The 22,446-nt window shown below is 44.8% G+C and overlaps 1 protein-coding gene across 3 annotated transcripts in view; it reads right to left on the reverse strand.

The window, feature by feature from the left end:
* The window catches only part of CSNK2A2 (casein kinase 2 alpha 2), a 37,296-nt gene extending 23,987 nt beyond the window's left edge, over window positions 1-13,309 (reverse strand). For 2 of the 3 annotated variants that reach the window (XM_081119656.1, XM_081119657.1), the window contains exons 1-4: window positions 13,152-13,309; window positions 12,315-12,426; window positions 2,998-3,099; window positions 721-771 (exon numbers count right to left, since the gene is read on the reverse strand). In XM_081119656.1, coding sequence (XP_080975782.1) covers window positions 721-771; window positions 2,998-3,099; window positions 12,315-12,426; window positions 13,152-13,255 — 369 coding nt within the window. In that variant the 5' untranslated portion in view covers window positions 13,256-13,309. The remainder of the gene's footprint in view (window positions 1-720; window positions 772-2,997; window positions 3,100-12,314; window positions 12,427-13,151) is intronic. The other variant, XM_081119658.1, reaches the window with a different exon arrangement.
* Between the last annotated feature and the right edge of the window lie 9,137 nt (window positions 13,310-22,446).

Raw genomic sequence — 22,446 nt, forward strand, 5'->3', positions numbered from 1 at the left:
AAAAGCACAAGCCTTTTATTCACTGACAGAGTTGTAATCACCTAAAAGTTCTCTAAATGCCCCTAAAAATCAACACCACTTTTAATTTTTTAAAAACTCTTTCTTCTTATTTTGGTTTTCATACTGTGCTCTACCATGTCCAGTATGCCTGGCCTCAAAACCTTACCACGAGTTAAGATTACTATTTGAAAAACAGTAAAAACAAATTCATGACAAACCAGCTTAAAGACCTGCTTTTAAAAGAGCACTTCATAATCTAAACTTATATGCATTATAAATATAAGACATGTAAATAACCCAGGATAGGGCTTTTCTCTGTCATTTGCTTTGTATACAGTGTACATAAAACACACCCTCTGAGAGTGTGAATCCAATGTATTGCTTCCTTTCACTTCCCATCAGCAATCTGTCAAAGTTAACATCTACCTAAATCTGTTGTCTAAAACAGGAGTGTTACAGATGAGGCATGAGCTTAACCCAGGCCAGCAGCTATTCCCAGAGTAAGCGAGGCAAAGGGTGTTGAGTAATTACACCAAATTCAAGAACCCTAACCACTTTCTACATCCTGTACTCATGCTAGAAGGAATCCAATTTGTTATTTCCCACTCTCACCAATGACCTTTCTGCTCCTCTTGTGTTCTAGGGTATCAACAGCACCTATTGCCACCTCCCCATGCCCCTTTAATCCCCCCATACCAGAAAGAAAAAGTATATACGCACCTTAAAATCTGTATTATTGATATATTCAAATACCAAAGCTGGTGTCTTTGACTGCAAGAGAGAATATGAATGCTTAATATGTATTCAAACAATAAACATAATTTCTTCTGTGGCACCTGCCCATCCTCAGATCCCACTAGATGAAAAAGATTTACCCACCAGGGAGAGACTAGTAAGAGAGTATTCTCTAGAAATTTTATGTCTGGAATTTGCTTCAAAATAACAGGACGCTGGGCAATGGTAGCGGTGGGGACGTGGGTGAGGTACAGATGAAACAAAGTTGGCCAGGAGCTGACTAACTGCTAGGAGTCAGTGCTGTGTGCAGGCAGGTTCATGGTACTATCCACTTTACTTTTGTAAATTGGTGGATTTTTTCACCATAAAGTTTTTTGTTTGTTTTTAAAAGAGACGTATTCTCTGACCAACCTGTCCAGTGGGCCTGGCACACTATGATATGAAGATGTATACTCTGAGTGTTCCCGTCTGCCAACTACAAAAGGAGCAACATGTTTTCATCTGGGTTTAGCAAGCCAGGTACATGTTACAGAAGTGTCACAGGTACTGGGAATCTAGCACAGGTCTTTTCAGGATCCAAAAGGAAACTATGATTATCAGTAAGCCACAATGTGAAATTGCTTCCTCAAGTATTTTTAAAGAACTATAGTCTTTAATGCAATGAGTACAAAACAGTCACCGTTTCTTTTTATAAATACAGATTTTCAAATGCCAAGTTTACTTAAGTGAGGTAAAATAATGTTAATTGCAGTAATAAGCTTTCAAAATTGGGAGAAAAGCAGGGGCTTAAAAGCATTATAGAAAGAAAAAATCATCTTAGAAATCTTTATGGCTGAGAAGTTTTGCTGAAGGAAGCAGATGAAAGTTACCTAGGAAACAGGCCACAGTGTGTGCACACAGGCCTTTGCCAGGACGAGCAGCAGCCCTGGTTAGGGGGTTCCTCACTAGCCCAAGCTGAAAGGGTTTTGAGATCACCAGTTCTCTCCAGAGGCTGGGAGGAAGCTCATTCCTCTAAAAGTGGTTTCGTCCACTTCAATTTACAATATCATGTAAAACACACTTGCACTTTAAGTAACATATTAGAAAAACAGTAAGACAGCTATCACCAAGTTCCATGTCAGTGTAAGGTCAATCTACGCTGATCACCCTGGGATAAATGTGTAATGCCAATTAGATGGAATCTAGAACATAATCATCCTTTTTGGTCTTTTCAGGGACCAAAATAAAGAACCTCCCTTATTCTTCAGTTCAACGACTGTGTGTTATCTCAGGCAAATTACTTCACTTCTGCAGACTTTGGTTTTCTTATCTGTGCAATGTGATAATGCAGACCATAACAGCACCAGCCCCACTGGACTGTTGTGAGGATCCCATGATGCGACACAGCTAAACACTCAGAATAGTGTCTGGCACACAGGAAGTGCCCAATGCATGTTAGCCACCACATACTTAGAAAGATGTCTTTAGCAGACAGAAGCAAAGACCTACTTCTTAAATAAACAAAAGCTATCATGGGGGAACAGAGAAATACTTGAGGTACAGCAGGCAAAGAACAGAAATGGGATGGGAAGTGGTATAAAAGTGGTGCCAAAAAAGCCTTAAGTCAATCATAAACACTTAAGGTTAAGTTACCCCCAAGAAGGGAAAAAAATTAAACAGCTCTACTAAAATGGCTAAAATTTAAGCATTTTAACAAAAATATTTCAGAGGTTTCAGCATATACGTGACCCCTAATGGTGGATGCTGAATTAAAGACCAGTATGAGAAACAGCAAACTCGCTTCCTCAAAGGTCAGCGGGCCTGTGACCAGCTCAGCTCTCTATGTTAGGTGTCCACACGGAGCTATTCAGTACTTCCTCCCGTAAACCCAGATTTTCAAGGAGAGATAAAATAATGCCAACTGGCAGTAATTAGCTTCGAAACTGAGAGAAAAGCAGGGCCTAAAAGGAGATATTCAGCAAACATTTGTGAGCTCAATCAAAATAATGAGGTAACAAACCTGGGACAGGGATTTGTCTATATCATACTTTTTTAGGGTCTACAAAAGTGGTGATTGCTATTTTCTCATTGGGCCACCATGATTTTTTCTGGTTTTCAAAATCATTCAGTAGTAAAGACAAACACAATAATCCCCACTATATAGTATTTCTCAGTATTTTAGGTTCTCTCTCTCTCTCTCTCTTACACACACACACACACACACACACTCTCTCTCTCTCTCTCTCTCTCTCTCTCACTCTTCCCGAACCATCAGGCACCTACCACAGGGTCCTTCACAGTGTCAATCAGCTTAATGATATTTGTTCCACCGCGAAGGTTCTCCAGAATCTTAACCTCTCGTTTAATCTTCTTTTTCTTCACTGGCTTAAATACACAAGAGTAATCAGAAGTAAGACTCCATTTGAAATTAATAAAACTTTAAAACGACGTTAGCTAATCAAATGGATATTGCACTATCTTGTACACTGGGTTATGTTAAAGAGCTTGTCTAAACTAGAAGAGAGAGGGGAAAAAAAAATCAAGATAAAATGGGCTAGCCCCTAAGAACTTATAAGATTAAGTTAAATAATTTACAGACTTACAGCTTATGTGTCAGATCTTTAAGTAGGGCACTTAAAAATTTTGAACACCATGTCATACTTTAAAAATAAAATGCTTACTGGGTTAACTGCCAAGTGGAAAATGTTATAGCTCTGAACAGCTGTATATTATGCACCCACAAATGGAAAAACTTAAACAAAATGGTGAGACACCTGCTCTTCCAACGAGTTACATGTAATTTTGTCTTCCAGGAGTGAAGACCGGTTCACTGACATCAAGTTACAAACTTGTTCCCCAGCTGCTGGCTCCCATTTCCTGTCACCACTCCCATTTCCTTAATATCCAGAGTCTGAAATCAGCACAGAGCCAGTGAAACTTCCCAACAGATCCCATTCCCAAAGAAAGAGGTGACAGATCAGCAAAGGAGAAAACTGATTTCTGATTCAGCAGTGACTGAAAACCTCTGCTACCTGCTAATCTTCCAATCTGCTTGACAGAAAAATTAAAGACCTTAATCAGAAATACGAGCATTACGTGTGTTGTTTCTTATCTTAAGTGGGCTTGAGTCTGAAGAAAAATAAGCGTTATCACAATCAATGGTGTTTTCTAAAGCACTCAGCACAGTACTGGCACATACTAAGTACCCAATAAGTGTCAGCTTTATTATTTTCAAATATGTAGTTAGTAACAGGTCACGTTTCATCATCACAAAATTCTTATATAATAGATTCAGCCAAGTTGAGCTATTTGCTCAAGGTTCACACAGCAAATAGTAAAAAGTGGGGGCAGGACTCAACTCTAGACAGTCTGACCCTGCAGGTCTCACTGGTAGCCACTGTGCTTTCATTTCCCAAGTGTGGCTGCGGAAGTAGCATAACTAAGGGAAAGGAGTATTCCATCACCGAGACACTGTTACAGTAGCACAGAGAGGCCAGTGGATTGCCATGAAACAAGATTGAAAAGTGTGTGTGTGTGTGTGTGTGATGGGAGGGTGTAACAAATACATATACCAGATTGCCACGAAACAAGATTGAAAAGTGTGTGTGTGTGTGTGTGTGATGGGAGGGGAGGGTGTAACAAATACATATACCAGACTGCCATGAAACAAGATTGAAAAGTGTGTGTGTGTGTGTGTGTGTGTGTGTGACGGGAGGGGAGGGTGTAACAAATACATATACCAGAGAAACCTTCATCCGTTGTTGGTCACTAAGCTACAACTTTGAACACACAACAAAACAGAGAGGGAGAAGATTATGAAACACAGAGCATCTGCATCACCTATAAACGGGCGCTCAACTGAGAGGCTGGAATCTAGCTGCATCCTTGCACGCCAGCTGCTGATGACCAGGCCCACTCCAGTCTGTCAGGTTCCCAGGAGAGCAGATCTGAGCACTATGTCCCCTCCCCTTCTCCACTTAGCAATCTTACTCCTTACCCCTTTTCTAAATAGGGAGGCTCAGTGCTTTGGGAAAATGAAGCCAGAGAAGGACACACTACAAAATACGTAGCCTATAAGCTTCAAGAGTCAATGAAGCACACAGATTGGACAACTGAATATAACACCTGATCTGGGATTTTCTTTTATAGAAAGAACATTATAAAGACAATTGACAAATGTGAATGGGGACTATAGATTAGCTAACAGCACCATATCAATGCTAATTTCTGATTTTTGATCCTGGCACTGTGGGTTGTATAAGAAACTCACCTCGTTTTTAGGAAATACACACTAAAGTAGAGATGGCTGCAATTTACTGTCAAGCACTTAAAAAATATGTAAAATACACACACACACACGCGCGTGTGCGCACAGATGTGTGGGTATTATGTGAAAGAGAACAAGAGAGGGACAAAGCAAACGCTAATGCTTGAGAAACCTGGGTAGAACATGTATGGGAACTCCTGCAACTCTTCTAGAAGTCTGAAATTATGTCAAAAAGCTCAAAGAAAAAGAAAAGCTGGCTATCATATCTATCAACTCAGCCAATGCTACCAGTATATTCGATGTAAGAAAATTCTAGGCTCTGTCACCCATTATAGGAAAGCAATTACAGATCTGTGGGAGTGGTAACCGAGGAAAACCCAAACAAACAATAAAAGGACAACCACAGCCCTGGCTGGTGGCTCAGTTGGCTGGAGTCCTGTCTCCTGTACCAAAAGGTTCTGGGCTTGATTCCCAGTCAGGGTGCACACGGGAAGCAACGGATCAAGGTTTCTCTCTAAAATCAATAAAATAAAATAATAAAATTAAATTAAAAAATAAAATCATATCCTCTGGTGAGGGTTAAAAACAAACAAACAAACAAACAAACAAACACCCCATAGCCAGAAGCCTATGTGATAAACCAAAAGCTCTCCTCTCCCCTAACAGTGAATTCGTGTGGGGTAACCCATGAAATAAGTTGCTTTTATGATGATGCCATATAAGGCTTTGCTCTGCTCTCCTGTTACTCAGCAACAGGTCAGACAGGCACACTGTTCCTGGACAACCCAGTTAATATATCTTTCATTATGTCTAAAGGTAACTTACAGAGCAAGCGAACATATTTTGCTGCTCAACTGTCACCTGTCCAACAACTTCCCAAACCAGAGATTGGGGACAGCAGGGCAGAGTCACGCAACAGCTGGAGTCCTAGCATACTGACAAACACCCGAGAGACTGTAAAAAAGGAAAGTGACCTACAGCCCAGGCCATGCCCATCCAAAGCATGGGCACTATTCTCTATAGGAAACAAGCTACATAACTCCCTTTAGCCTCAGCTTATTCCCCTAAACCTGGGAGATGCTTCAGAGGCTACAAAACCAATCAAAAGTGATCACTTTAATTCTACAAATGGAACTGGAGAGAAAAAGTTAGGATTTAAAATGGGGGACCCTCATATCTGAAGGAAAACAGATCATGAATTTTACAGAAACAAGGATGCTCTGACTCTCTAGGCCAGTGTTTGCACTCACTCACCACCAGTAACAAATGTGGAGAACACATATATGTTTCCATGACAATCTCATAATTTCATCTCGCATGCTAGGAAAAGTCTCTTCCAACTAAGGTTCATTTATCACAATTCAGAGATTATCTGTTTAAAAGGTTCTAACTGAATCAGCTTAGCTGTTTTTCAAACAACAAAAACACAATTTTTCTTAACTCAAAGTTTAGTAGAGAAAATGGCAAATAGCTTTTAAAAAGAAATAAAGTATTAAATCAAGTTTCAAAATAAATGAATTCTGGCACACACTTAGAATATTTAAGGGAAAAAACTCATTTAAAATTTTCTGTGTATAAACTCTAAGGAGGGAGGGAGAGAGGGAGGGCCTTTTCAGAAGGTTTCTGTCCACACAGTGAAGAGTCCCAGCTATTTAGGAGAGTTGTATTCAATGTAATCCAATACTAAGGTACCTTTTCTCTTTCCCTATTAGCAACATTTCCAAATTTTAAAACAAAACACAAACTTAGTTATGGCATGCCTGGAAACACAAAAGTTGATAAAGTCAGTAGCTTGTCCTGTTTATTTACTCAGATCTGCTTTACAAAAAGCCAGATCTGCCCTATATGGTGTGGCTCAATGGTTAGAGCATCATCGCCACCACCCCCCCCCCCCTTGATTCCTGGTCAAGGGCACGTACCTTGGTTGCAGGTTCAATCCACTGCACATGCGGGAGCACACGCAGGAGGCAATCAATCCACGTGTCTCTCTCACATAGACTCCTCCCTCTCTCTCCCCCTCTCCTTCCCTCCCTCCCTCCCTCTCACTCCATCCCTTCTTCCCTTCTACTTTCTAAAAACCAATGGAAAAATATCATCAGGTGAGGATTAAAAAAAAAGCCAGATCTGAGAACGATTTCAACTACTAGCATTTAATTATGATTGAATATGTAAACTAACATCTACCACCAAAGGTATAAGAACAAATCCCAGCGAAGTCCCATTTGAACTTCTTTGCATTTCAAATTAATTGATAAATTCAAGACAGACAGGACTATAGCTCCAAACTTCCAAGTCTGGATTTACTTTTATTCCACTACCAAAGCAACGATTGCCCCACTAAGATACAAATTTCATCATCCGTAATAAAGGATTATGAACATTAGTTGCCAGGAATGTAAGATAAAGAAAGGAGGAAAGTTCAGTCAGGATGATGGCATTTACTTTATCTTGGTAGCATCTCTAAAATCTACTGGAATTGACCTAAATATAAAGATTATCTGAGCAATGGGATTTCTTCACAGCAACTTCGCCCCTAATCTTTCAAGTCTCATCTTTCCAATTACATTATCAACTCCTTGAGGGTAACTGTTTATTCTTGGGATTTAAATTCCTTTTAATTTAAAAAGGCGAGGCATACAGCAGGCCTTCTGAATCTCATCGAGAGAATGGTAGTCCTTTTTACTATTGGTTCTGTCCCCTAAAACCATTCACTTGGCCCAAATGACAAACTCTTATTATATTTATTGCTTTGTAAGTGCCAGGCACTGTTTTAAGCACATTTTCATCAACATTTAACAGCACTCTGAGAAGAGTATTTTTAACATAGCCTTAGAGGGCACTGAGGCACAGAGTTTAAATAACTATTGAAGATCATAGAGCTTCTAAGTTTTGGAATTAACACCTGAATCCAGGCAGTCTGTTTCCCAAGCCTCTCTCTCTCAGGAAAGAAAACCACTTCACAGATGACTAAAACATTATCCTCTACCTACCTACCCATCTATCTATATCTCATTCGATTCTCCCAACAACCCTGTGAGTTAAACAAGAAAGGCATACCCATTTTACAGATGAGAAAACAGTCAAGTGGGTATAAACTAAGCTGCTTCTAGAAGGCCAGTCTTCTGCCCTCCATTTATAGCACTTCTCACACTATACCACCCTGATTTTGAGGTGGCAGATCCTAAAATTAGGTTTTAGGAACTATCTGGAGCCATGCTCTATATGTAAAAATGGGTACTTTGTATAAAGATACTATTTTCACACATGGTTCACTCTCCAAAAACCTCGCATTAAAGCAGGGGTGGGAAACGTCTGGCCTGCAGGCCGTATTTGGTCTGGCCCTGCCAAGGCACCCGTAGGCGGGACTCAAAATTCAGTAAATCTAGGAGCTTTTTTCACAGCAACAATAATTTTGTATGGCCCGAGAATGATGTTATAAATATCCGAATGGCCCTTAGCAGAAAAAAGGTTCCCCACCCCTGTATTAAAGGGATAAAACTGTTAACCAAAAAATCTGGCAAGTGATTATGATGAGACTTGGAGAAACTGTGTGGATTAAAAAATGTAGAAACACTATTTACTGAGGCTTCAAACCAAAAAAGTAAAGTAACATTTCACTTGTGCAATACATGTGCTGCTGTGAAAACAAATCAGAACCCCTGTCTGCATCCACAGAACTCTCTGAGCATCCATCCAACCCACACTTCACCCAGCAACTCGGCAAAGTCAAGTATTTCCTTTCAGAAGAATAACTCCCAAAATTACTAGCAACAAGTTAATCTGACTTCTAGTGAGCGTTCATCAATCCTTCCAGTACATCAAGAAGTAAAATATCCAGCAAATGTCCTAACTGTGCTCCTCATATCTCCCATCAGAGGAAAAGAGTCCCAAACCTACCGCTTCCACCTCAACTACGTGACCCTGCGCAAACAGCATGCTCTCTCTGGGTCTTGCTTTTAAAAATGTTATTGCCCTTAACTTCTATTCAGGAAACAGCTAAATTTAAAGGATCCCCAAGAAGGGCTAAAATGCACAAACAAGTGGTGCTCACAAAATGCTCGAAGTTGTCCAAAATGGCCAATGCTTGTATCTTTGTGTACTCCTTCCTAAGGGGCACTACAAAGGAAATGAAAAACTGATGTTTCAGAATCAAAAGTCGAAACTTCAGGCACTAAAGTGGATTTCTGCCCTGCTAAAATCAACCCTTACTATCCCCCTCCCCCATTTCTCTCTTTTCTCCTCAAAACAATTTCTGTCAAAAAAGATGTAACCAGCCCTGGCTGGGTAACTCAGTTGGTTAGAGCATCATCCTGAGACACCAAGGTTGTGAGTTGGATTCCCGGTCAGGGCACATACAAAAATCAACCAATGAATCAACCAATGAATGCAGAGATAAGTAGAACAAATCGATGTCTCTCTTAAAAAAAAAAAAAAAAAAAGACATAACCATCCTACTGACTTGAAAGTTTTCTTTTGAGATTTCAGCCTCAAAATTTCACTTCAGGATAAGACAGTAAAATTGTGCGTACCAATTCCTTTTTTTTTATTATTGATTTAAAAAAAAAAAAAAGATAAAGAGGAAGGAAAAGGGAGAAACACTGATGTGAGAGTGAAACATCAATTGGCTGCCTCCTACACTCCCCCCTACCAGGGATTGAGCCCGCAACCCAGGCACGTGCCCCAACCGGGAATGGAACTGGCGACTCAGGCGCACTGGACAATACTCAAACTACCAACTGAGCCACACCAGCCAGGGCTGCTCACCAATTTCTAAATTCCTAATGCCTCTTAATAATCAATGTTTTGATCAATAAAATACTTAGAAATCTACTACTGATGCAAATTAAATGATATAAAATTCCTCTGTGGTCATTCATCATCCGGCCATTCTCATATATTGGAAAGCATTGACTGGAAATGTTAATGACTGAAAAGGAAGACACCCCTAGTACTCAAGGAATGTACCTTCCATCTCGGTTGCTAAGTGCACACTAACACATAAATTCCTTCCTGCAGCTGAAATACAATAAGCCTATATGAAGAGGAAACTTTTTCCAGATTTCTCCAAATTATGAGCAGCTGGTACTCTGTTAAAGACCTAATTTCCTATGACTAAACACAAGAGTAGTTATCAGCCAAAATTTCAACTTCTCTGAGTAGAGGAGCAGCGCAACTTTGGATAAAGACTATTCTTAAAAAATAAATAAATAAATTTTTAATTGAAATCTACTTTAATCTAGCCTGTCAGAACAATGAGAAAAACCACAATAATACCATTAGTAGTTTCTTAACCCATCCTCCAGATAGAACAAAATCTGGACAGAAATACCACAGGGCTCTGAAAAACATAAAGAAGTGAACGTAGTTTTCACCAGCAGAAGGTGGTTCATGCTGCACCCTAAAAAGAATTTGCATCGAAAACAAACAAGAAACAACACTTCATTAACTAGAGCATCAAAGGCCTCCCAAGTCTTATTCCTGAACACGGGAACTTATTCTGCGCTCAATGTTACGATGCTACAATGAGCAACAAGAGACAGGAAGAAATAAGAAACGAGAGTTCTGGCTAAGGGTCATTTCAACATAGTGATGTTAGATGAGTTCTTTTTTGTGCTTAGGTTTCTCATCTGTACAAATAACCTTCAGCTTCCTCACTGGGTTCCCTAAACAATGTATCCTGCAAATCTTTACAATGGGGAAAACTACGCAGCAACTGATGCTATAAAGCTCTCTAGAATGACTAAAGAGCAATGTGACGCTTTCCTAAATGAGTGTAATGTTATGTATGCATACACCAGAATGCTGTTCCTTTCAAAAAAGCCCCCATAGGAAGTTGTACTTATTCAAAAACTGCTACCATCACTCAAAAGTTTAGACATTTTTCTGGATTTGCTCTCGAGTCAGCAGTTCATTCTTCTGAATGCACAGCAGCGGAATACAGATATTCCTAATTTCAATTTATGCCTTGTTTACTTCCTAGAAAGAGTTCAAGCAACTTATATTAAAAACATTTATGTTTGTGTATAAAGGAGAAAACTGTATGGCTTCCCCAGGTGACCTCTCCGAAAGGAACCTTTCTTTAAACATTTATGCTTGTGAAGAAAATAAAAGGGCCATGTGACTTTGTAGGTACAATTCCAATTTAGGGAGGAGGGGAGTCAAACTCCACATTTTCAACATCCATTTCTCCCTTCTCACCCCGTGTTTCTGACAGCACAAATAACTGCTTATTTCTCTCTTCTGCAACTCCGCTGCTTCATCAATAGGCTAGGATGGTACTGGATAAGAGCTGATCACTTTTCTGAAAGGTGATTTTCAGACAGTGTAAGCCTGACCCCTCACATTAAATAAGGACACAGGTGCCTTAACTGTCCTTCAGACACAAAAATAGTTTTTTAAGCCCCACATTCTTATTCACAGAGCCTCTGCAAAATGGCCACACTGGAAATTTTGCATCTGTAAAAGTACTTAGATTAATTACTCTTTGGTCTTCTTAATAGTTCACTAAGTTATATGCACACACATCGAATGACATGGCAATAATAACTGAACCCTCACCGATTCTAAGAATTACTTTTTAGTACATTCTATAAAACACCGTTAGAGCGACACCAGCAGTTACCTAAAGGAGAATTTAGCCAACTTGTCATGCTCATGAAGACCACGCTTTCATCCAAGAGATGACAAAAGGTAAAATTTAGGCTGCAAAACCAAACACAGCCTGTGCTGCTCCAATTATCATCTTAGCGATTATGAGTGTATTCATCTATTGCTCCCAATTTCACTTTACTGGCTGATAAGCAACAGTGAGTCTTCCCGCAGGACTGGCTCACTGCATCCACCCCACCTGAAACTTTTATCAACAAAGGAGAAGAAATAAGCGATCACCCACACAGGTGAAAACTCATCTTTGAAGCTGCTTCCAGTTTTTCCAACTTTCTTTCTGGAATAACTTAGAGCATCAAGAGTAACAAACTCCAGGAGCCCTTGGAATGATGGGATCTTTTCGAATAGGCTTTTCTTTCTTCTGAATATCTATTTATCTTGTAACAAATGGAGCCCCTTTGGAATCTTCACTTTGGGAAGTCCGTAACTGTATTTCAAAACAAGGACGTGCCTGAACTATCATGCTCAGTTTTGAAACAGGTCTGCCTATTTTCTTCAAAGGTTACAGGAAAATGGGGTGGGATAAAGAGTGGGGGACCGTCAGATCCAAGTGATGTACAAATGAGAGCTTGGACTGCTCATTCTAGAATGTGGTTGGGGTAGTTTGTATCCTTCTGACCTGTGGGGGGGGGGGGGTAAAATATAAGGCCACTCATCAGACACTCACCTTGAGAATTTTTACCACCACTCTCTCATTGTTGGTGATGTTAATGGCCTCAAAGACTTCACTATACTTTCCCCGACCAAGTTTTCGAACCAGTTGGTAATCGTCTTGATTTCTGTGAAAGACAGGAGATAAACATAAATGCCAGGGTTTGTGTTTTAACCAAGCCTAGGACCATTATACACCCCCCCACCCGGCCACTTCCACTATTCAAGCCCTTGGAAGTGTCTACCCATCAGCCACAACGCATTCCCTAAATGAAGACCACAACACAAGCTCGGCTCCTAACCTGATGGTTCCCTCGTAACTTGGGGAGAGGTGGCAGGAAGGCCCTGCTCTGAGCCCACCTAGACGAGTGAGCAGAGCGCCCCCCGCCCCCGCAGGCTCGGAGGGTGCGCCCCTCTGCCCGGGGCGCCACAGCACCTGCCCCGGATTTCGCACCCTGAAGTACACCGCGCCTGCTCGGAGCATCGGGACGGCTTTTAAAAATTTCCTGCCACCCAGCCTCATCTCCAAAAACTACAAAGGCAGAGCACTGTAGCAGCTCCGGGGGACAGCTGTGGCTTTCCCACCCCACAGACACCCAAAGCGTGCGAAGGGGCCGCTCGCTCCCTCCCACCAGGCCCTGGTCCCCGAGCCCCTTCCCCCAGGCAGAAAGCACTCCCCGGGCCCAGGGGAGGGGGCGCGCGGCGGGGGGCCAGGGCCCAGGGAGACGCGGGCGCGCCTCTGCCTCCCACCGCGGGCCGGGCGGCGCGGGCCCAGCCGGGGGCCGGCGGGCGCGGGCGCGGGGGCGCGGGGCGCGGTGGGTGAGGGCCGGGAGGGGGGCGGCTGCGGCTTTACCCCCAGCTCGGGACGTGAGACTCGTAGTCCCAGTAGTCGCGGCTCCTCAGGCTGTTCACCTCGGCGTAGACCCGGGCCCTGCTGCCCGCGGCCGGGCCGGGCATGGCGGGCGGGACCGGGGGGCGCCGCGGGGCGCCGAGGGCGGCGGCGCGGCGCGGGGCGCGGGGCGGCGAGCGGAGGAGGCGGCGGGCCGCGGGCCCCCGGAGGAGGAGGAGGAGCGCGGCGGCGGGCGGCCACGCCAGGCCGGGCCCGCGGGGGCGGGCGGGCGGGGGGCGCGGGGGGCGCCGGCCGGGCGGCCGGGCCCTGGAGCGGCCGGCGGGGCGGCGGGGCGGGCGGCTCTCGCGCTCCGCGGCGGCCTCCGCTCGGCTCGCGGCCCCGAGGCGGCGGCGACGGCGACGGCGGCACCAGCAGCGGCGGCCGCCGGCCGGGAAAGGGGCAGCGGTGGCGGCGACGGCGGCGAAGGAGGAGGAGGAGGAGGAGGAGGAAACCCGGAAAAAGGGCCGCTCTCTCTAGGAGCGGCCGCGGCCCGGCCCGGCACCGCCCCGGCTCACAGCGCCCCCTGCAGCGCGGGGGGACCCGCAGGCGGCGCCCGCCCGGCCCCGCCCCGCCGCCCAGAGCCCCGCTTCCAACGCCCCCCGGCCTCGGGCCGGCGGGAGGGGCTCACGGGGCCTCCCACCCGCAGGCTGCTGCTGCAGAGCCGTACCCCTCGGGTGCCCTTTCGCGACGGCCCTGGAGATGCCCACCCCAGGCGCTCCACCCTCTGTTCGTCCCGAGTTGACCCAGCCCGACCTCCTGCACATAAGGACCCTAGTCTGACCTGTCGCCCGAGCTGCTCCCATCAAGTCCCTCTCCAATGACTCGCTCTTCTCGCTCAGAACCTCCCCCACCTCAAGGTGTCTCCATCCCTCCCGGAGACGCCCCCTCTTCCCCGACGGCTTCGCCTTCTCTCTTCCTCCCAGGCCCTTGCTCGCTTGGTGAAGCTGCAGTCAGCCAGTGTTGCTCACTGTTGCTCCAGTTTTTCCCTTTGTAATTTGGGGGAGGCACTTAGAGACTAGGTACATCCCCTGGTTTTGTTTGGAAACATGGAAAGCAGGAGGATTGTGAGTCCTGCCTGAAGGGACTGGCCCTGAAGGGACAGGCCAGGGGTTGGCGGTGGACCCAGGGCAGCCCAGCCAGGCACTTGAGCCTATGTTAGTATGCTATCTTCTAGCCCTTAACACTCTTCTCTCTTTGATCTTCTGGGCCTTTCTTTCCTCTTGTGTTCCTATCCCACATCCTTTATCCATAGAACTTCCTCACTCAGCCCAGGATGCTCTGACTCCGATCGTTTTTCACAATCTGTTTTCTAGATGAAACCCTGCCTTCTCTCTCTTGAAATTAATTAAGAGCACAGACTGTGGAATCAGATCCTTCCAGGTTTGAATCCCAGCTCTGCTACTTACAAGCTGTGTGACCTTGGGCCGATAACTTAACCTCTCTGTGCTGCAGATTTTACAGCATAAAAACAGTCGTGGCACCTACTTCACAGGTCTATGGGGAGAATTAGACAAGGTAAACCATGTAAAATACTTAGAACACTGTCTAGCAGATATTAAGTGCTCAATGTTATTATTACCACATCCAGGGCTTTTCTCCTATCCCTTTTCCCTCCCCGAGACCACCATACCCACGTCTATCTTTCAGCTCCTTGCACCCTGCAAGCTTGGCCACCTCCCCCTCCCCCACCTGCATCTTCCCATACCTGACTCCTTAGTCCTGAAGTCTTACCTTTAAGTGCACTTTCAGTGTTAGAGTTGACACTTCTCTACCTCAGCACCCTATCCACATCCTTCAGAAAACGGTATATTTATTTGTCTCCTAGGTTATTGTCTGTCTCCTCCACTGTAAAAACAGCATTTTTGAAGAGTTCAGGCTAGCTGAGCAAGGACTGAGTCTGTATGCTCACCCCTGGCTCACCCAGCATTCTTCACAGTTGGAGACTGTCAATGAACACAGTGTAACCCACAGCTCGCCTATTAATTCCAACGGGGAACTTGAAGGTCATCAATTTAACCATGAATCAAACTTATCTTCGATAAGGGACCAACTGGCCCTCTGACAGGGTGCGCCGAGAAGGGACATGCTATCTGCCAAAATTGCTTAACTTGAATCTAATCACAAGGACACAATCAGACAAATCCAAACTGGGGAACATGCTACAAAACAGCTGGCCTGAACTCTTCAAAAATGTCAGTGTCACAAGAAAACGAAATGACTCTGAAGTAGCATCCTTCATTAAAGGAGCCTGAGAGAGACAACTAAATGAAATGAATGTATATGGATTGATCCTGGATGAAAAAGGCAGGCAGGGAAGGAAAGTGGGAGGAAGGAAGGGAAGAAAAAAGAATACAGCTAAAGGAACACTATTAGGACTACTGGGGATATTTTTCCCATTGCTTTTCAGAAAGAGTGGAAGGGAAGAGTACCTGGCCTTGGCCGGAATCAAACCTGAGACCCTTCAGTCTGCAGGCTGACACTCTAACCACTGAGCCACACTGGCTAAGGCCTACTGGAGGAATTTGAATAGGGAGTATACATTACATAATGGTGTTGGTCAATGTTGTGAGTGCGAGGATTATGCTGCAGGTATGCAGGAGAATCTCTTGATCTTAGACGTTACGTGCAAAGTGTTTAGGAAACAAGTATCATAGTATCTAGAGCTCACCCTGCAATGGTTCTCCAGAAAAGCTTGGGTTCCTGTGAGCACAAGCATACACAGGGAGAGGGAAGCAATTAGGAGAGATGTTGACAGTTGGAGAATGCAGTTGGACTATTTGACCTTGCGACATTTTGCAGATTTGAACATTTTCAAAATAAGAACTGGAAGACAAGAAAGCATTTGTGAAATAAATGGATTTTGGAATTTAATTCCCAAACCTGCAAACCTTGGTAAATCTCTGTCACACAGGAAGACACAACATTCTCAATCTCTTTTATTTATTTAAAAAAAATTTTGTTTTGAGAGAAAGAGGGAGAAACATTGATTTGTTGTTCCACTTATTTATGCATTCATTGGTTGATTCTTGGATGTGTCCTGACTGGGGATTGAACTTGCAACCTTGGCAAATCAGGATGATGCTCTAACCAACCGAGCTGCCTGGCCAGGGCCATTCTCAATCTCTTAATGCAGCCTTAGTATTTCTTCCTGATAAGTCCCTGAGAACTACTCAAGACCAGAGGTTCTTAATCCTGAACCCTGGGTTCCAGGAACCCCCGACATCATGTGCAAAATTTGTGGGTCAGTGTGTGTGTGTGTGTGTGTGTGTGTGTCTGCACTCTTTCCTTAGCATCCATGAGATTCTCAAAGGAGGCCATGACCCAAAAATGGTTCCAAGCCACTGGTCTAACCACCAGGTCCAACCCCAGCTGGGGCCCCATTCCTCGTCTCCGCCCTCGCCCACCTCTGACTCCGTCCGCCCTCCCTGCACCTCCCTCTCACCCTCACCACCTAACCCACACCCATCTCACGTAACCTGCTCCCACGCCTGCAGCCGTGCCCGAGGGCTCACCCACACACCGCTCTGGTGCAACGCTCCTGGACTGGGCCGGCACTTCGCTAACTCAGCCCTGAAACCTGCAGTCAGTCCTCCCACAGCCAAATGGAGTATGTTCTTATGGTTTATTGGTAGGTGGGATGGTCACCTCATGGACTTGCCGGACACCCACCACCTCTCCTTCCTTCTGCCAACCATCAGTGTGCTTGGTGTGAATTAAGATGGGCGATTAGAGATGGTACCCTGGCAACCCTCACTCAGGGAATAAGTCAAGGTGGCTCTTCAGGGGGTGGGTGGGTGTGTCTGTCTGTCTGTCTGTCTGTGTGTGACAGGGCAGGGTGATTCAGTGAACCAGAACCGACTTCCCCTAAATACTCTGGGGGAGAGGGTGGGAGTGAATATAATTCAGGTTATGTGGTGAGAGTGAAAGAAGGCATCATGAGTCAAATAGCCCAACAATTTTATACCAACTTCTCCCCTGACTCCAAATTCTATCCAAACAACCCTCCAAAAAACCAAACCCAAAGAAAAACAAACAAATGTTAAATCTTCAGAACACCTCCTATCTCCACAAGGCCTATTTCCCAAACATTATAGGTTTTTATCTGTGTTGCTGATTTTAAGAATCTGGCTTAAGAAAATAAAGTAAATTATGATCAAAGAATTACTAATAGTGGTGACAATGTGTATGTTCAATATCATTGAATTCTGCAAAAATCCTGAGGCTAAAAACCATTGAATTTACACTTTAAATGGGTTAATTGTACAGCATGTGAATTGTATCTCAAGAAAACTGTTAAAAAATTCTATGAGATTGGGTTTGTTGTGAGGACTCCCTTTTGCAGTCTAGGAAACTAAGACTCTAAGGACACAGATAACTGAGGCAAGCAGATTTGAACTTAGGTCTTTCTGTCCACCCAGTCCATTTCCTTAACTATCTTATGATTCAATATACCCCCCAAAGACATCATAAAAATCATCATCTTTAATCATAAAAATGTAAAACAATTTAAATATCCCAAATTGGGGGATTGGTTCAGTAAATTGTGGTATGCCCCTACAGTGAAGTATTAGGCATCACTAAAAATTCCTGATACTCAGAATTTTTAGTGATGAGAAAAATTTTATTATATAAGGGTTTTTAATAAGGATTTTTATAAGTTACACAAGGAATTGTGATAAGCAGTATAATACCACCCTCCCTACCTTTTCTACACAATTAGAATGTATAATACCAACTATGGTCTTTTTTTTTTTAATCTTCATCTGAGGATACTTTTCCATCGCTTTTCAGAGAGAGTGGAAGGGAGAGAGAGAGAGAGAAAAACATTGATGTGAGAGATACACATTGATTGGTTGCCTCCAGCACGAGCCCTCACCTTGGCCAGAATCAAACCCGGGACCCTTCATTCCACAGGCCGACGCTCTAACCACTGAGCCAAACTGGCCAGGGCCCAATGGTGGTCTTTTGTCTTGCTTTGCTTTGTGTCAAAGCAGGACACCAAAGTGCCTTCTACTCTACTACTAGGGAAGTTCTCAGGCCTGTAACAAATGTGTGGGAAAAGACCCGGAAGGGAATAGATTAATGGCCTTTGGGTCTTGGGATCATTTGGTTTTAGTTTTATAGTCAGAAAATAACCAATATTTACAGGCTGTTGACTATCCCCCACCTCCTCCTGCAGGGGGACCAAGAGGAAGGAAGCTCTTCTGTTATCTCTGTAACCCCAGGAGTCCTCAGGGAATGCTGGACTCCCACTCTGGGTGTCTGTGAAGCTCCAGACAGGTCAATAAAACGTGTCCATGGGGGCCCCACTGGCTGCACGCCACCTGGGTACATTCGCACATAACTTGCTTAGGAATATCACTGACTGACTTTCCCCCATTCATCCTTACAGTGTGACCCACTCCGCCCATCACCCAGAAAGTGCCCCCGGGTGGGGAGTGGGCAGGAAGGGGTGGGGCACAGCCTTCCAAGCTTGAAGCAATAGAAACAGAAATTTTCCATTGGTGGGTCTCCTTTTTAAAAAAAATTATTATTTAGCCTTGTCTGACTGGAAGAGTTTGAGTTCCCTGAGCTTCTGGGAAGAGGCGGGTATGGGGAATGGGGGCCAATTCTCTGAGAAGGATGGATACACTTATGCAGACCAAAATGGAAATGGAAGCTCTTTAAGAGGGATTTGCATTTTGAGGGGCAGGACTAGGACGTCTTGCCGAATGGATCTGCAGTGCTGGAGTTGCCAGCGCTGGGACGGTGGAGTGGAGGGGTGTTTAGGAGGGCAGGCCGCACCCCCCTGAGGGCCATGCCCGCTCGGAAGGTCAGTGGGCATTCGGAGGGGAGCGGGCTGCAATGGGCCGCAGCAGGCACCGCACCCCTGGCACAGCCACTGCGCTTTGCCAACGTTCATCGTCTTCCTGCTAACCCGCTCTTGGGAATTGTTCAGAATCGCCACCAACTCCCACGTCCCAGCCATCACTAAGTCCATCTGGCTCCGTCTCCAGATGGCAGCTCACTGCCACCCTTCTGTCTGGATGCCCGGAGCTTTTGTTCTGCTATCAGCCCGCGTCGTCTCCTTGGACACGGGCTTTCTGTGGGTCCTTCCCTGCAGGGCTCTCTGGGCCGTCAGACTTGCCACGTGCTCACCCAGGGGTCCTTAACCTGGGTCGGCGGGTTCATAAGCTTGCATGAAAAAGATTACACCTCTATCCACTAACCTCTAAATAAAATGTGGCATTTCCTTCCATTATAAATGTAGGAAACAGACAAAAGCGAAGCACAAACGCGTTCGCGGTACCTGTGAGTATTGTCACCAGTAAAAATCACAGATATGTTGTCACTGTACCGTTGGTGTTATTTTAAAGCAGGAAAGTTTTCTCTTCAGAAGGACCAGCTGCTGCGATTGTTGGAAGCAAATGAATGGAGGAATCCTCCTGACCTTGGGTTTCCCCCCTGTGCTCCAGCCCCCACTCTTCCTCGCGTTAGGGCTTGTGTTTAGAAGACTCTGAAACGGAGATTTAATAGCTTTTTAGTCCAATAGATACCAGCGGCTATACCTTGAGAATTAAAAAGACACACATGGCCCGGCCCAGTGGCTCATCTGGTTGGAGAGTGGTCTCAACACCAAAAGATTTCTGGTTCCATCCCCGGTCAGGCCATGTATTGGAGGCAACCAATTGATGTTTCTCTCTCACATCAATGTTTCTCTCTCTCTTTTCCTCTCTCTCTAAAATCAATAAAAACATGTCTTTGGGCGAGAATTTAAAAAACAACAACACAGACACGCCCAGCCGGGTGTGGCTCAGTGGTTGAGCATTGACCTATGATCCAGGAGATTGGGGTTCGATTCCCCGTCAGGGCACATGCCTGGGTTGCGGGCTAGGCAACCGATCAATGACTCTCTCATCATTGATGTTTCTATCTCTCTCTCTCCCCTTCCTTTCCTCTCTCTGAAATCATTAAAGATGTTTTTTAAAAAAACAGACATACAAAACCATGAAGGAACTAAAAGTTGTTGTACCTGTAAGCTCTACTCCTTGTTTTGGGAAATGCATCACTTCTGGATGCTTGCAGGGCTTCCTGCTGTACTGCAAGATGCCATGGAAAGCCCAGATGCTAGCAATGGGCCCTGAGAGTGTGGGTGCCTGGCAGCTCTGCTGCCCACAAGAGCACAGAGAATGACGTGGGTTCCCGTGGCGGACCATCCGGCCCTGGACAGCACAGTCCAAGCCCGAAAAGAAAATCAAAACTCCACACCCCAAGGTGGGGACCAATCCCTTCATAGAAGAAGTGGAGGAGATGACACAGAGGCAGTGAGAGAGATGTTTGGGAGAAGACAGGCCTGGTTGCAAGCACCACAGACATCAGTGGCCTTGCTGGAACCATCATGAAGTCAAGCAGGACTTGCCCCAATTAGCACAAGAACTGTGTTATTCTGCCAACACTGGAGTCCTTAGACCCCATTCTAAATGTTACCATTTGCCCCAACATTGTCCTTTAGAGCAAAAGAATCTCCTCCAGAACCACCTGTGGCATTTAGTTGTCATGTGTGTGTTTTTCCAATTGAGATATTATTGACATAAAACATTATATTAGTTTCAAGTGGACATGATTCGATATGTATATATATTGTGAAATGATCACCACATTAAGTTGAGTGAACATCCATCGACACACAAAGTTACAGTTGCTGTGTTTCTTTCATCTCTTTCAGTTTAGAACAGTTCCTCAGTTTCTTTCTGAAGATTATAAGCTAGTGTTTTGCAGTCTGTTCCTCAATTTGGGGTTATCTGATGGGTTTTTTAAAAATATATTTTATTAATTTCAGAGAGAGGAAGGAAGGGAGAGGAAGAGAGAGACAGAGACATCAGTGACGAGAGAGAGTCACTGATCTGCTGCCTCCTGCAGGCCTCCCTACTGGGGATGGAGCCCTCAACCCGGGCATGTGGCCTGACCAGGTATCAAACTGGGATCTCCTGGATCATGCTAGGCCTGATGTTTCTTCAAGATCTGATTCAGATTATGTATCTTTGACAGAAATATCACAGACATGATGCTGTGTTCTCCTCACATCTTGTCAGGTACATATGTACAATTTCTAGTTGTCCCATTATACTTGAGGTATGAACTTCAATCACTTTGACTATCAAGGTAGTGCCTGCCAGGTTTCTCCACCATAAAGTTACTTTTTTTCCCCTTCTTAAGGAATATGTATTCTATGGGGAGGCATTTTGGAAATTGTGCAATTATCCTGGCCATGGTCAAACCTTCCATTTATTTATTTACATTGATATGGGCTCATTGACTCCTATTTTGTTCAGTGAGCTATAACCAATTATTGTCATTAGATATTTCGATGTTCAGACAGCCCCTTATCTGGCTCTTCTAGACGGCTCCTGTATCCTTTTAATGTGCTCCATAATCCTTTGGGCACTTCCTTATGTATTTTGGCACAAAAGGTGTCCCAGGTTCATCTTGTACCTTTCCTGCCCCGGGCCTGGAATCAACCAGTTCCCCAAGGGGTCCTGGTTCCTTTTTGTGGAGGAGAGTATTTAGAAGCCAGGATCTGGGCACACGGTATGCTCACAGTTCTTGGACAAATGCTGCTCCCAGGCCTTCTCCAGTGGACTGAGCTAGAGAAGTATGTGTGTGTACACACACACACACACACACACACACACACACACCCATCTGCATCCATTCCTATATATATCTGTGTCTATTGAAAACCACGAGTTCACTCTCTATACCCAATTCCAACCCAACACCATAGAATCCATGCTCGTTTCTCCCTTACTATGTTTGTAATCATCTTTTCTGACGGTGAGCCATCTGGCACATGCAGGGCTCTTTTAGATGGAGGAGAGAGTGTTAAGAAAGAGCTCTCTGAAGAGGTGACATTTAACCTGAGACTTGAAGGATGTGAGGTGTAGAAGCCACACAGGTTCTGGCAGAGAATGTTCTGGGCAGGACACTGCAGTCCCTGTAGTGCTCCCCACCCCCACCCCCACCCCCACCCCAGCAGAAGCGACACTGGTGTGTGTGAGGAGCAGCAGGAGTCCTGTGGTTGAGCCAGTGGACAGGTGATGCCAGCCAGGTAGGGGGAGAGTTAAGGTAGCAGCCTGTAGATCATTGTAAAGAATTTGGTCCTTCTAGTGACAAAGATAGAAAGCCACTGGAGCATCTCAAATACAGGAGAGATGTTGTCTTATGAAGACTTGCTCTGACTACAAATACGGTAGCCTGAAGACCAGTGGGGAGACCTGCA

This window comes from Miniopterus schreibersii (genome assembly GCF_964146895.1).
Source record: "Miniopterus schreibersii genome assembly, chromosome: 18".
Taxonomy (NCBI): Eukaryota; Metazoa; Chordata; class Mammalia; order Chiroptera; family Miniopteridae; genus Miniopterus; species Miniopterus schreibersii.